This window comes from Rhinatrema bivittatum, chromosome 1, assembly GCF_901001135.1.
Source record: "Rhinatrema bivittatum chromosome 1, aRhiBiv1.1, whole genome shotgun sequence".
In the NCBI taxonomy this organism is placed as follows: Eukaryota; Metazoa; Chordata; class Amphibia; order Gymnophiona; family Rhinatrematidae; genus Rhinatrema; species Rhinatrema bivittatum.
The window spans coordinates 759,305,467-759,321,718 of NC_042615.1; the positions used below are offsets into that span (position 1 = coordinate 759,305,467).

Genomic DNA, 16,252 nt, shown 5'->3' on the forward strand with positions numbered 1-16,252 from the left:
AGTCTCATTTAGCCTGCATGATGATGGTATGAACAACTTTCTGATCACAGAACATTTCACTTAGCCCCACGGTTCGCACAGAGTAGCGGTCCTAACACCCTTTCTTGTTTGTCATTTTCATACCCAATTTTTTTTTTTCACAGATAGCCTTAACTACCAGCTGTATGAAGGTGAGGTGTATGGAAGTACCAAGAACATTTAAGAGAGAGAGAGAGAGTCCACAGTAGGATGCGTAATAGCAATAAGAGGCTGACATTTCAGCGACGTGGATTCGCTGTTCTGGTAGTTTTGTGAGGTTTTTCTGGCGGTGGGGGAGGGGAAGGGAGGCAGGCAGGAGGGGATTTATTATTTATTTCTTCCTTTTTTTTGCTAACAATGCAGTGACTGGCTGTCTGGGAGCGTGCAGCTTTAAGAAAGAGGCGGATGGCTGAGGAATGACGCAGGAATGTTAATGAGTAACTCCTGAAAAATAAAAAAAAAAATAAAAAAAAAAACCCCTCTTCCTCAAAGCACCATGTGTGGTAACAAGGCTTGGCTGCCACACTATTTAAACAGAGGATATACCAAGGAGCAAGGAGAATCAATAAGATCAAACAGGAGATGCTCTATCAATGAGAGTGTTGGGCTGTTAACTTTAGAACACCTTACAATAATATAACTGTGCTGCTTTATTGGCAGCCTGTACATGTGCATAGATATATTTAATTGTTTTTCATTTTTTGATAACTTTTTGGTCTCTCGTATGATACACAGAGAGGAGAATAAGTGCAAAAATGCCATCCTTTTTATTATGTAGCATCTCTTCATTCCTGACTCTGATCCTCGTAGTAAACAGCAACTCACTGGATGAAGACAAGATTAATGTGTTAGTGCTTTTGCCTAAAGATAACATGTATATGTTTTCATTAGCTAGGGTCAAGCCTGCTATTGATTATGCTCTGCAGACCTTAAAGGAGAATGGGACACATTGGTCTGGCTTGAATTTCAAGATTCATTATGAAGACTCTGACTGTGGTAACCAGGCATTCTTCACTTTGATGGACCTGGCTGTCCAGCAGCAGAAACCTGACGTGATCCTGGGTCCTGTGTGCGAATATGCTGCTGCTGTAGTGGCCAGGATGGCATCCCATTGGAATATCCCCATGATCTCAAGTGGGGCTCTAGCTACAGGCTACATGCTGAAGAGCAGCGAGTACTCGCACCTCACCAGGGTGTCACCTGCTTACTCCAAAATGGGTGAGATGTTTTTAGCCATGTTTCGCTACCACAAGTGGAACAGGGCTACCCTTCTGTACAGTGATGACAAACTGGCGCGGAATTGTTACTTTACTATAGAAGGAGTTGAGAAGGTCTTCCACGAGGAGGGATATCATATGTCCTACTACAGCTTTGATGAAACAAAGCACATAGATGCTGAAGACATAGTGCACACCATTGGCTGCGAGAGAGGTGAGTGATAATGTCACCAAATATTCCCTGTTTTGTGCATGCGGAACAAAGTTAGCATAACAATCATACACGTCATTAAAGAATAGAGGCTACAGCAAACAAACCACAGAATCCCAAATGCCTAACACTGTATGATAGAGCTGCAATATTTATGTATAATCATTTTTCTTTGCACTGTGGATGTAATTGTGAAATTCCACAAAAGGTGAAAACCCAACATATTGGCAGAGTCTAGAGTAGGAAAGGGTCTTTTAAGTTTAAGCTGGGGTGAGCTGTTTTGAGAGAGTAATGGAGAAAAATCCAGTTAATTTAAATATTCTAACCCTTTGCATCAGTTCAATTAAGCAATTCTTTTATATGCAAATTGTATGGCAATTGTAGTTGGTGCAAAATATACTGTAAAATGTTATCTGCATTCCTGGGGGAACATGTTTCTGTTACTAGCTTGAATTCAAAAATTGCGTCTAGAGATCCATATTAAAGCCCAGATGTACTAAAGGGTTTGTTTCATTTTGTGCCTATGGAAAAATGCTTAGTATATTTAGCCTGAAATGTAATTTATTAAAAATTACACAGAACACGTGCTTTATTTCGATTCATGCTTTTGTGTGTGTATGCAGTGTAATAGAATCATAAAACGTAAGAGAATGGACATACTGTAAATTAGAAAAGTAATCTTCATCATGTAGTCTTCTTTATTGCAAGAAAAAATGTGTATCAGCTTAAATAGTTAGAATCCTAAATAATTTTGTAGGTGAAGTAATTAGAATCTGTAGGAATGTATAAAGTCTTTTTTATCCTCCCTCTGCTTTTTTTTTTTTTTAATCCTAAAACTTGTAAAGCATGTATGCAATGTGAGATATTGCAGTCTGCCAATGAATGATGAATAGACATGAAATCCTATCTCGTGCTATAGGTGACAGATATACCTAACTGCCTTTGGCCATAACAGTTAACTCTTCAGCCATACTGTTTAACATGTTCCTGTCTGCCTATTCAGAACGTTCATCTTGGTCATGCAACATAAAAAAACGTTGCTCATTGCTTTGCTTAAAGTTTGAGAATGGCATCTCTTCTTGAGTATGACAAATATGGAAAATTTGAGGAGCAGAGCCCTGCAAGAAGTTTTTGCACCAGAAGCAAAAGAAAATAAGAGAAGTAAAACTTGGCACATTTAACCACTAAATTCTTTACAAACCAAAAAATATTCACCACTTTTTTTTTTTTTTGCCACACAGTCATAGAAGCATATCAGAGATGGAGGGATGATTTTATATTAGTATTCAGGAGAATTCACATTAAATATTGAATTTTCTCACACTTTTCTCTGACATATATGTGTATTAAATAGTTTTTGCAAAAAACTTCTTCCAGAGCCTTATTTCTCAGGAAAGACTTTTCATGAAATTCCATGACTAATGTCTTCATAAGGCCAATAATATCAGTTTCTAACCAAATTATTCATGCAACTGAGAAATTCATTTTCTTTTCCACACCTGAAGTTTTGCATTTTTTCCAGGCATCTTTTTTTTTTTATGTGTCAGAAACAAAGTGATAATTGTTCTGCTACTTTGAGCCACTGTTCACTGCTCTTGGTTGCTGTGTTGTGAGAAATATGTTAATTTTCATTTAATCAGAGAGTTCAGCCATGGTTTACCTTGCCTGTGCATTGTTAAATGAGTACCAGCTGGGAATCAATGAAAAATAACCATGAAGGTTTGGTATTGATTGGTCTGCCTAATGCTTTCCATGTGTTATGTTTTATATAGAACCCACTTTAGAGTGCAGATTCAACGCCAGCTAGTATTGGGTTGCATTTTACACAATATTAAGTCAATTTGTTACAGAGAAATTGAAAATAATGGCCCTCGTGCAATAAGCACCCTGTTCATCTTCTGTAGTGTGTTTTTTTTTTTGTTTGTTTGTTTAATAATAAAGATGCTGTGAAAGATAAATCACATGGCCACAAGGCCTTATGCATGAAATACTAATTTACAGTCTTAAGTATATGCTCAATGAGGTTAAGAAACTTGCTCAAGGTCATAGCTTGAGTACTGGCAGAGAGATTTAAAGGGTGGTGGGGGGTGTCCAGATTTTATACCTCAGTATTTTAACCACTAGGTTACAATATCAGTCTACTCATTTACCCCCCTCTTCTCCTAAATCATGAGAGATTTTTCTGAAGAATACTCTGATGAGTGTCTGTATACCAAATTGTCCAGTTGGATTTTTGCATACAGTACCTAGTGCAGTCAGATTTCTGTCAGAACTGGGGACACACAAAGTAGGGAAAATTGTGTTAAAGGTCTTTTGATTGCAGGTTATGATCTAAAGAAGGAAAGTGACTAATGAAACTTTAAAAACTGAACTAGCCTGTAGACTTGGGGATCTTTGTATTAACAGGTGTTAAATACACATTAACACAGATGTTACCTAACACACTGCACACACTTTATTTGCCTGAATAATATTATTACTACCTGGTAATATAATACTCATGCAAATTTCAATATTTACATAAACCTTTATGCTAACTTGCTCAGTATGTATAAATATTGGATATATTATAGAAACATAGAAATGTCGGCAGAAAAAGACCAATCGGCCCATCCAGTCTGCCCAGCAAGCTCCCACACTTATTTTCCCATACTTATCTGTTTCATCAACCACCAAGTTCAGGGCCCTTGTTGGCAACTGTTTGATTCAAATTTCCTGCCATCCCCTGTCACTGATGCAGAGAGTAATGTTGGAGTTGCATCAAAAGTGAAGCATAAGGCTTAATGGTTAAGGGTAGTAACCGTCGCATCAAACAAGTTACCTGATGCTTGTTTACCCAGACTGCACAGATCAATGCCTTGTTGGGTGTTGTCTGAATGTAAATCCTCTTTTCCACATTTCCCCATGCCGTTGAAGCAGAGAGCAGTGCTGTATATGCATTCAAAGTGATGTATCAGGCTTAATTGGTTTAAGGTAGTAACTGCCGTAATAAGCAAACTACCCCCACGCTTATTTGTTTACTCTTATTTAGTGTTAACACCTAAGTATGTTAATGCAGGCCCCATAATTCAGGAAATATAACTATACCTCAAGAAGAAACTAATGTATTAAAGTGCGAATGGCTTTGCAAAGTGTTTACATATAAAAAACAAAAATGGCATATGGCTTGCTTAATTGTTTTTGTGAATTTTTTCATGCCAATTTGCAGTTCTTTTCCGCATATAATTTTGTATTTAGGAATATGCAACATCAGTAGAGCTGAAGAATTATTCAAATCAGTTTATTAAAGATTTCACATTTATTATTTTGCAGAAAATACCAGTGATTTTGTTTGAACTTTACCTCATGAAGCAATTAGAATATTATTCAAATGAGCCAGTATTGTGAGAAAATCTTTGTACAATACTGGCTCATTTTGGTGAAAAAATTTGCTGTTTAGTGTACATCGGCCTTAAGGGGTTCTTGTCAATGATCTATATTAGCATGCAGCACCAAGACCCCCTGATGGCCCCTCTGGGAAGTGCTACAGACCCCCCACCTCCCAATCTATCTCCAATCTTCCCCATGATGATTGGGCCAATGATTTTGTGACACCCCCCCCCCCCACCCTCAGAATCCCCAATGGTGATTGGGCCAATGGGCCTACAACTCCTTCACCCTAGAGATGATAAGACCAGTTAGATGCCAACGACTCCCACTCCTTCCATGGCCACAGCCCCCTAAAACTTCAGATCCCTCTCCCCCAATATCTGCCTTCTTGCATTTTACAGCTTCATCTTGTTCCCCCAAAACTCTGGAGGCCATCTGTCTCCATGAGAGTTGGTCAGATAGGTAAAATGGGTTCTCGAGGTGTTGAGAGAGTGATTGTGGGCTGTGATTGCCCATATGACTTTCTTGGTGGGAGGAAGCCCCATGACTGCTGCAAAAGTTTAGGGGTGGACTGGAACCTGTCAGTGGAGATCAAACCATGATTTGGAGGTTCAAGTTTATGGGGAGCTGTGGTCTAACTAGACCACATCTGGAGAAGGCATTCGGGTGGGGGGGGGGGGAATTGCTGAGTATATTGACCTGGGTCATGACTTGGTTGGGCTCAAGATGTTGTCATGTAGTATGCCATGTCTTCGAGGGCATAGGGTGTCAGTGTGGGTTAGGAGGGACCATGACTTTCAGAGAGATGTCAGAATTATGGGAAGGGACCTGTAAGGTGCACCTTGAGTTAAGAGGGACCATAATAGAGTCCATGAATTCATGCAGGGAATTGGAGGGATGAGGGGACAGAGCTGTTGCCTGTTACTGAGGCTACATGGATCCTGTAATCCATTGTGTTTTGGTATATAGCTGTGAAATAAATATGCTTTGAGCTGTATTAATGTGATTACTGTGAGTACTTACAGTCTGTAATATATTACAAGGAGAAGTCAGAGAAACACTAAGGGCCAGGGGTACTAATTGGTTTTCCGCATTTTGAGTCTATAGTGAAAAATGCATAGCACATCTGGATCTAAGAGCCTTTTTCAATTACAGTTTTTATTCATAGGCAAGGAATGGAGAAATTCTCTTTTCAAATGAGACTCTGAGATGGTCCCACCAGTGCCTCTTACTTTAATGGTAAATTTGTTCCTGCTAATTGGTTTCCTTTTGGGTTTGGTTTTCCCTTCCTGCAGATAGCAGACAAGAGACTCTAATCATGTTTGTTTATTGATAGATATATCTATATCTCTATATCTAGAGAGAGAGAGAGAGAGCTGTAGCCTGTTCCTCTGTTTCAACTATGAGATCTTCCCATCGGTTGGTACCTATGAAATCTTAGCCTGAAAACACCATCAGCATTGGTTGATAGCATATTAACTGCAGCAATAAAACAGAAGTTATTGAAACTCCTGCTGGCTGAAGGAGCTGCTTTGATGGTGACTCTTGGAGACTTTTCTCTCTAGTTCTGCTGGCTGCAGAGGGTCTACATGTCACTTGGGTGTGCTGTTCGGGATGAATGGAGCGGGTGTGGGGCTGGTACAAAGAAACAGGAATAAACTGAGGCTAAAAAACCCCAACAAACATATATATAAAAATGTACATACCTTTAAAGGGTGATTCATTCTGGAAAGATGATGTATTGTCAGTGCATGTATGCGGTGAGATACTGTATGTAAAAAGCAAGCACCGCCTGTACACGGTGATATTCAGAGGTATGCAAAAAAAAAAAAAATTAAAGGTGCAAATATCTTTGGATCAGTCTAATAACTACCACGCTGAAGCAAATGTGATTTTTGTAGCATGAAACAAAATTCTGCAGGCTAAATATCTCCAGGTATTTGGTTGTCAACCTGATCTGGGAAATTTTCAGAACTGAGGCCTTTGCAATTAATTTATTAACAGCAAACACAAAAGTGAAATAAATTAATGTAAACGAACAATTTGATTGTGCCACAAATGCTTACTATAGACAATTATTTTCATATGTTTTAAATCTGATAAGGTAAAATACTGTGTTGCCTGAAGGGGAGAGGAAGTTCAACTCTTTCATTTTGTTTTTTTCTCTTTAAAGTATTTTACTAGAAGTAAAGCCAGCAAAGGCATTATGCCTTTTTTTTATAGCTGGGGTCCTGGGAAGGGGATGCAATGATTACTGACAGTGTCTTCAGGCTAGGATTTCACGGGTACCAAGTGATGCAAGATTAAATGGAAAGTGAATAGGACTGACTGTGAGACGAGCAGACAAAGAAAAAGGGAGAGAGAATGAGAGAGAGACGTATTTCACTACCACACTATTCAGAAACTTGCAGAGTCCTGGCTTTCAGTTCTCTTCCAGAGGACTCTCCCCTTATGTTGTGCCTGTGGCAATATTTGTTAGTGAACAGAGTCCCTTCATTCTCCAAACACATATAATGGCTCTGTTTGAAGCAGGGAAAAATATGTTGAGGCTTGGTAAGAGAGTAAGAGAGAAATGCTAGAAGCAGTATGATGCATGGCAGGAAGACCCATAAAACCCCAAGGACTGTCAAGATGGAATAATTAAATAGCGGTGATTAGAGTCCATTTTAATTTTGCATTCTATGTTGAATCACTGTGGGAAAGATAAGCAAACATCTTTCTAAGCTTAAAATGTTTACTGTAGTGTAGAGAATATAAAATTATGGCAATGAACAGATCTCATCTAAACTATAGCTGTAGGAATGTACCGTGGGGTAATTGGAGGTGAGAGGTCATCCCTTAAGAAGCAAGAGTACTATTATGGAAATATTTCCATTACCGGTAGTTTCAGGACAAGCCTCCTAAAAGTGAACTAAGATATCAAGCCAGTTATGAGCTACCTATTCAATAAGACCCCCGACAGGCAATGGATGCCTGCACATCCCAACCCGATATTCAAAGTACCTGCATAGTTTTTGTTTGATGATTAGGTTGTTGTGCAAATAGTAAGCACACGTCTGCTCTAAGTCGTGCACAATTTCCATCCACATCTTTGAAATGCCCCCTCCCTCCCCAGATATCTCTTTTAAATGCTACTAAACGTATGCATGTTGTGAAAGTACTGATGCACTTCTAAGGTGCTGAAAATCCACCTACGTGAATTCCGTTCTTTCAATTTACTTTTTTTTTTTCCATGCGTAGGTTTTAACTAGGCCTTTGAAAATTCACTCTTACATAGGAAAAAACTCCTCAGAACTTGGTTCCAGAAGGAAAGGTCGACAGTTCCTTTTTGTTGATGGCAGTTGTAAAAAAAAAAACACCCCCAAAAAAACACACAATAAACTTCTAGTTTTGTAATGCAATGAAGATGTTTACAAAAATAGTAACTAAGGGTTACATTTTCAAAACCTTAGTTGAGGGTATTGTTGCATATGTAACAATAAGGAGTTATATAATGACATGGCTGTGCACTCTTAATTGTATTGTATTCAGCACTCTCAAAATCCACTCAAATTCAAAGGAGGTCATTCTCAAAAGGATTTACATGTATAAAAGTAGCATATATTGTAGCAATTTTCAAAAGCCTATTTACATGCGTAAAACCTTTTGAAAATTACCTTCTTAATGTGCATAAATTTGGCCACAGAAAAAAAGCATTTTGGGGAATTTTGGAGACAAGCTATGAATTTATGCATAAAACTTACATTTTATGTGTGTAAAGCTCATGTCTTTGATGCATATAACTTCATGCTGTGTTTTGCAATGGTTAAAGTCACACATGCATATTTTTTCTGCATAACAACTTTTGTGGGCACCCTGTGATTGAAAATATTGTTGTCATGGTGTGTGTATGCTTAAACTACATGTGTAATTTTGCAGTTGATGCACTGCTGAAAATGTAGCCCTAAACATACAGGGCCAGATTTTAAAAGGGTTACGTGCATAAGGTACGCGCGTAACCCTTTTAAAACGACCCTGCACGCGCTGAGCCTATTTTGCATAGGTTTCCGGCGCGCACAAAGCCCCAGGACGCGCGTAAGTCCCGGGGCTTTCCTGGGGGGGGGGGGGGCGCGCATCGGGGGGTGAGTCGCGATCCGCGCGTCATCGGGGAACGGGCAGTGCACGCAGGGCTCGGCGTGCGCAAGTTACACAAATGTGCACCCCCTTACGCGCGCCGACCTCGGATTTTATAAGATACTCGCGTACTTTTGTTTGCGCCTGGTGCGCGAACAAAAGTATGCACACGCGTAGATTTATAAAATCTACCCCACAGGATTCACAACATGATCTAAAGTATAATTCCACAAAATGTCTATCCTTGTGGCATTAACACAATGGACCTTATTTTCAAAATTCCAGTCACAAAATGGGGAAATCAAACTGAATAAATAAATAAAATCATTTGAAAAAGTAATGAATTCTTTTGTGAGCAGAAGGTCATCCTTATAAGAGAAGCATATTAGATGATGGCATACAAGGATCAATGAGTCCACCCAGTCTGTCCAGTTATTGCCACTTACACTGTCGTACTAAGGATATGTCTTTAGAGGATACTCTTAAAACAGGGAGATTAGAGTATCCACATCATAAGGATGTGGAAAAAGATGATGACGTAGCTCAGGTGGATTTCAATAAAGAGCAGACAAATAAGAATGAATTACCTGAATCAACTGGTAATATCCAGTCTATGAAAAGGAGTAAAAAGAATACATTTAGGTGCATATGTACAAATGCAGAAGCCTTAAAATAAGGCTGTGAAGAATTAGAATGTGTAATCATTAAATAACAAATATAGGCAGAAGCCCATATTCAACAAGCTGGCGAGTGGATAAGTTATCCAGATAACTTTATTTGGTTATATTCAGTAGGATCTGGATAATTTTAGAATAGCCTTTTTGGCAACCAGACATCTGCTTACCTTTATTTCTCCAGTGCTGAATTTCACTGTTAATTGGATAAAGTTTAGTTTTGCCCTGGGAACACCTCGAGCCCTGCTTCGTTCTATGAGGTATATCTTGCACTGGCAAAAAATTGTTGGGGAGGGGGAGGATTTTGAAGCTCAAAGATTTGTCTTATTCCCAAAATTAGCTGGACAAATCATTTGAATATTAACCTCACCATAGGCATCTCAGAGACTTGATATAAAAAAGGCAAGCAGTGGAACACGGTGATACCAAGGTAAAAAAATATATCGAAATGACAGAGCAGATATGGTGCTATGCATCTACCAATTCTATATTAAGAAGTCCATACAGTCAAATAGGATACAAATTCTGCAGGAAACTGACTGCATGCATCTTGGAATCTCTCTGGATTGAAATTCTCTGTGTAATGACAAAGAGTTAGTACAGCACCAGGATGATGAAACAGCCTGAGAAATGCTAACGGAGATTAGGCAGGCTACAAAAAGTGGAAAGACAATAACAGGAGATTTCAATTGGGGCAATGCCAGGGAGGATAAGTTTCTAGATGTCATAAATGAGCTGTTAGTCCTGGAACTGACAAGCGGGGTGGGATGGAGGGATATTTTACATCTAGTTCTCAGTGGAATGCAGGGTCTGATGCAAGGGAAAACAGTGCTGGAGCTGCTTGGCAATTAGTTTCATAACACAATCAAATATGACAATCACTGGAGGGAGAATAGTAAATAAAAATGCTGCAATAGCTTTTCACTTTAAAAAGGGAATTAATGAGAAAATTAAAAGAACATGAAAAGAGAAATCGCAAGGGTGGGGATGGTAATTATTTTTTTTTTTTTGTTATTTATTCTTTATAAAATTTTCCAATATTTGACAATAATAAACATGTCAATGAAAAGGATATTGATAAGAAACAAAAACAAAATGAAAATCTTTAAAGATCAAATATGTATTATAACCAATTATAATCTCTGCTTATATTATCCTAATTCAGCATTCAATATGGGGTAGATTTTCAAAGGGTTACACGCGTAACCCCGAAAACCTGCCCCTGCGCGCGCCAAGCCTATTTTGCATAAGCTTGGAGGCGAGCGCAAGCCCCGGGACGCGTGTATGTCCCGGGGCTTTGAGAAAGGGGCGGGGAGGGGGCGGGGTCGTGGGCGTGGCGCAGATCCGGGGCAGTCCGGTGGCAGTCCCGAGTCCTCCGGCACAGCAGCCGTGGGGGGGAATTAGGTAGGGCTGGGGGGTGGGTTAGATAGGGGAAGGGAGGGGAAGGTGGAGGGGAGCGAAAGGAAAGTTCCCACCGAGGCCGCTCCGATTTCAGAGCGGCCTCGGAGGGAACGGGGAAAGCCTTCGGGCCTCCCCTAGGGCTCGGTGCGCGCAAGGTGCACAAGTGTGCACCCCCTTGCGTGCGCCGACCCCGGATTTTATAACATGCACCCGGCAGCGCACGCATGTTATAAAATTGGGTGTACATTTGTGTGCGCCGATTTGAAAATCTGCCCCTATATGTACCCTAACCTTAAAGTTAGTACAAAGTAATCAACACTTAATATCCTTTTTACTATGTAATATGGGGGGGACCTAATTCAAAGGAGCTCTTCCTGAAGCATGTAATAAAAAGAAATAAGAGTTACCTGTATTTATTATTGTGAAAACCCCACAGCTCGTGGTAGTCCCAATTAAAGCTTTTGCATCCAGAAAAGACTGAAGGTCAGAAGGTTCATAATATATATACTTAATATTATTAAATCTCATAATGCACTTACAAGGGTATCTTACAGTAATTTGAGCACCAAGTTGTCTTGCTTGTGCCACGAGACTTAAAAATTCTTTCCTTCTCTGCTGCGTACATTTAACTACATCTGGAAATAGCCATATTTTTTGACCGTAATATACAGCCTATTACGCAGAAACAATTTAAGCACTAAATCTCTATCAGAGGGGAATATAAACGTGACAAGCAATGTTCCACATTTTACTACTTTTCCTCTCCAGATGGTTGTTCCAGCAAAGCGGATAGGTTCAGTGACTGAGGTTCTACTTCACCATTCCGTTCCCGAAATGGTGGTTCATCTTCTTTGTTGAAAGATACAAAATAAATCTTTGCCAAGGGTGGAATAGCTTCCAACTCTATTTTTAAAACCTCTTGTAGATATTTTCTGAACTGTTCATGTGGAGTGACATATTGAATCTGGGGGAAGTTAATCACCCTCAGATTTAAATATCTGATCTCATTTTCAATCTTCTCCAACTTTCTTTTCTGTAGTAAGTCCCCTTGTATTAAACCAACTTGAACCTTTTGTACCTGAGCCATTTTCTGCTTCATTTCTTCCAACTTGACTATATGCAAGCCCACTTGTTGTTCCGACGTCTGAGAGCATTTATTTATGTCCGCCACAGCAGTTATTAAAGACGTAATTGACTGCTCTAAAGACGTTATAGCCGTCCACACTGAATCCAGTGTTATCACTGTAGGTTTTACTATTATTTTCCCTGAGACACCACTCGCCGAGCTTATACCTCCAGGACTTTTCACAGTTCCGTGATCTCTGGAGGTACCTCCTCTCTCCCGTGGGGTCGGCGCCTGCACCACCTCACGGCATCCTTCCTCACAACCCGGGGAGCCTTGACCATGGCGAATGATATTAACTTTCCCACTTACTTCATATCTCGCTGGTTCGGCTAGGGATCTCTCTTCCTCTATATCTGCAGGCAGAGGTCCCGATGTTACACTTCCCCCGGGCTGGAAATCTCCAAACGCTGTTTCATTAAAGGGTGGGGAGGGGGTTATCGGCACCCCCGGACTCAGAGAGGTCGATGAAGCTAAAGACGCTGCCATTAGCTCCGTGGCTGGCGTCTCAGCGCTTCCAGCTGAGGTCCTTCCGGGTTCAACGGAGAAAAAAACTCTCAATTTTCTGTTGCGTTGATCCAGCCATAGAAGAAACAGAATCTCTTAACTTTCCCTTACGATTGATATGTGGCATAGTTCCGAAGAATTACAAACTATAGGTAAGAAAGATTCACAGAAAAAGAGAGCCTCCTCCGTTCCTCTCCTTCAAAGCGCCATCTTGGATTCCCCCCCGGGACGGTAAATTTTAAACAGCCACATGGGCATTCATGTATGCATGTATGGCGGCTCTCATGATGGATGCAGCCATTTAATAACATACGTGTGTATGTGTGCGTGTGATATAAAATCGGCTGTAAGCGTGTGCATGTGTGCACAATTTTGTACGGGCGCGCACTTGTGCATGCAAATGCCAGTTCTGCCGCATAACTGAGGGGATTTTATTAGATATGCGCACTGATGCAATTACCAGTTTCCCCAGTCCATTCCCAGTTCACCCAGGTAAAGTGTCCCGACTTCCTAATTCCCCCTAGCTAGCTAGCCTCCCTTTTACCCTATTAGCCCTGATCCTACAAACCCTGCCGACTAGCCCTGGTTTTTTTTATTTTAAAACTTACACGCCATCCATAGCAGAAGTAAAGTTACACGGTAGGGGACTCCAGCATATGCTTGTGCGTGTAAATACTTATGCGTATACTTCAGGTTACAGACCCGGAACGCCCATGTCTCACTCATGCCCTGCCCAGACTCCAACCATGCCCCGCCCCTTTTTTAAACTTCCTGATTTGTGCACGTGCCGGGAGATCTATGCATACTCGCGTGCCTTTTAAAATCCACACAGCATGTGTGGGCGTGACTTCTGCACGTATCTCCCAGCTTTGGCATGTGTAAGAGTTTTAAAATCTACCTGTTTAGGTCTTGAGGTAGCATGAAGGTTGTTTAAAAAAATACCATCCTGGAAGCTCAGATAAAATGCATTTCGCAAGTGAAGTAAAAGGTTGAAAGAAGAACAAACATCTGTCAGCATGGCTAAACGGTGATGCGAAAGAAGCTATTAAAATCAAAGAGTCATCCTTTAAAAATGTAAAGTACTGGCAAATTGGATGTAAAATGTTAATAAAGCAGGCCAAACCAGAATTTGAGGAGCAAAGAGGCAAAGACTAAATGACCAGGGGATAGAAATGATGCTTAGAGAAAAGAAAAGTATGGTAGAAAAACTAAATTAATTCTTTGCTTTGGTCTTCATTGCAAAGGATGTTGGGGATATACCCTACCCATGCTGGAACCATTCTGTGTAGGAGATGATTCACAATGAATCTGTTATAAATTGTCAAACTAAACAGTAGCAAATCACCAAGACCTGATCATATTCACTCTAGAGTTCTAAAGGAACTCAAATATGAAATTGCAAATGTGCTACTGGCAATCTGTAGCCTATCATTCAAATCTGCCACTGTTCCTGAGGACTGGAGAATAGCCAATATGACACCAAATTTTTTAAAAGGGTTCTAGGTGTGCTCCTTTTAACTACAGCAGTGTTTTCCAACCTTCTCATGGAGGCACATTTATCCAATCAGATTTTCAGGATTGCTGCAATGAATACGCATGAGATAGATTTGCATACTCTGAGTCTCCAATGTGTGCAGATCTATGTCCTGCATATTCCTTATGGATATCCTGAAGACCTGACTGGCTGGGTGTGCCTCCAGGAGAGGGTTGGGAAACACTGAACTACAGACCAGTGTTCCTGACATTGGTGTTTGGTAAAATGGTGGAAGCTATTGTAAAGAACAGGGAGGGTAATTCTCAAACAGCCTGCATAGGAAAGTCAGCAAAAAGGCAGTTTCATAACTTTGAAGATTACCCTTCTAAAAGTATCCTACACAAGTTATACCTGCAATGGGGCATGCATAAATTTTTCCTGAAAATGTCCGTGCATATTGCCGGATTTTATAAAGTCCAAACCCTTCTGCGCCTCTCCCCTCCCCCCCCCCCCCCCCCCGAACACATGAAATATGCACGTAAGTTTACCAGTATATCAGACAGATGGTTTTGTAAAACAGTGTTTCACCTGCAGAAGTCTCTTGAAAATTACACCCAAAATTACTGGTCCTATGGATAAATATGGCTTAATGGGGAAGAGTCAGCATGGATTTAGCAAAGGGAAGTCTTGCTTTCCTAATCTATAGCAATTCTTTGAAGGTATAAATAAGCATGTGGATAAGGGTGAGTCAGCTGATCTGCTGTATCTGGATTTTCAGAAGGGTCTTTGACAAAGTCCTTTGAGAGATATTTAAAAGTCATGGGATAGGAGGCAATTGCCTTATTGTGGACTAGTAACTGGTTAAAGATAGAAAACAGAGTAGGACTAAATGGTCAGAGAGATGTAAATAGTGGAGAACCCTAGGGATCTGTACTGGGGCCATTGCTTAATTTCATTATTAAAAATCTAGGAAGCAATGAGTGAGGTGATGAAATCTGAAGATGACTCAAAAATGATTCAAAATAGTTAAAACCCAAAATGATTGTAAATGCAATAGCCCTTCCGGGCACATTAGCCCTGGTAACTGTTAAGTAAGTGTTTTGAGATGAGGGGATTAAGGGGAGGGCCATTCATATACAGCCCTTCCACGTGAGGGAAAGCATACAAGCAGCTCTGGGGGCAGTGCAGTTTAGTTTTAGAGTTTGGAGGAAGCTCAGGAGAATTTTCCTTTGTTTGGCTTTTTGGGCCTGTCGGGAGTCCCTGGGACAGGTCGGGCATCATCCCTTCAGTTCACTCACTGGCTGGCTGGGTGTGTTCCCAGGGCTATTTTGGGATTTTGAATATTTTTCCTTGTAAGAAGCCTGCGAGACCCCTGCTTGAGGTGAGGGCATGGGGGAACCTTCTGCTTGGGTTGGCCCAGAATAGAGAAGACCTGCTTCCTCTGCAACCTCCTGGTGGTGACCCGCTACATAGCTCTTATGGTGTCTGGATCCGTTTTGGGAAAGAGAGAAATTTTGGTTAGAAAACCTGGGAGGTCGAGTTTTGCTCTTCCTCTTCCTGTCCTGCAGAGGAGCATCGAGAACTGCATGTTCCAAGTGGATCCCTTCCATCGTGGGATTCGGGATAGTAAAAGAGCTCAAGAGAGACATTGGGAAAACTTAACCGAGGTCACCCACTTTGAGGAATTGAGGCTCTCTGTGCAGGGACTGTGTTAGCAATTTTGGCAGGATTGGAGGTTTGTTTTTTTTTTTCTGCCCAAACAAGATCACCCCCTGGCCACCTGGGAACCTCATTTGTCCAAGCTCTGGAGGATGAGTGTTCTCCCTTGCCTTGGCAAAGAAGAAAGAGACTCTTGCACAGATAGAGAGAGAAAGAAGTTTAATTGCCGTTTGTGGGATAAGAACTGCTGTGAACTGTGCCATTGAATATTCAGAATACACCTTCAGTTAAGATAAATTTTGGACACTCACCCAGAGTCTCTTGCATTGTTTGCTTGGCACCCACATCCACCTGAGTAAACATAGAGCAGTATAGCTCTCCCAGGGACAAGTACAGTGTCACCCTGCCATCTAGGGCCTTGGAAGCTCGATTCTGGAGAAAGTGACTGCTGCAAGAAAGTTAGAGCTAGCCTGGTCCCTAAGAGTA

The 16,252-nt window shown here is 40.8% G+C and overlaps 1 protein-coding gene across 2 annotated transcripts in view; it reads left to right on the top strand.

Moving 5' to 3' along the window:
* The first annotated feature begins 476 nt into the window (after positions 1-476).
* Positions 477-16,252, top strand: part of NPR3 (natriuretic peptide receptor 3) — a 164,407-nt gene continuing 148,631 nt past the window's right edge. Inside the window, exon 1 of one of the 2 annotated variants that reach the window (XM_029579193.1) lies at positions 477-1,449. In XM_029579193.1, coding sequence (XP_029435053.1) covers positions 774-1,449 — 676 coding nt within the window. In that variant the 5' untranslated portion in view covers positions 477-773. The remainder of the gene's footprint in view (positions 1,450-16,252) is intronic. The other variant, XM_029579189.1, reaches the window with a different exon arrangement.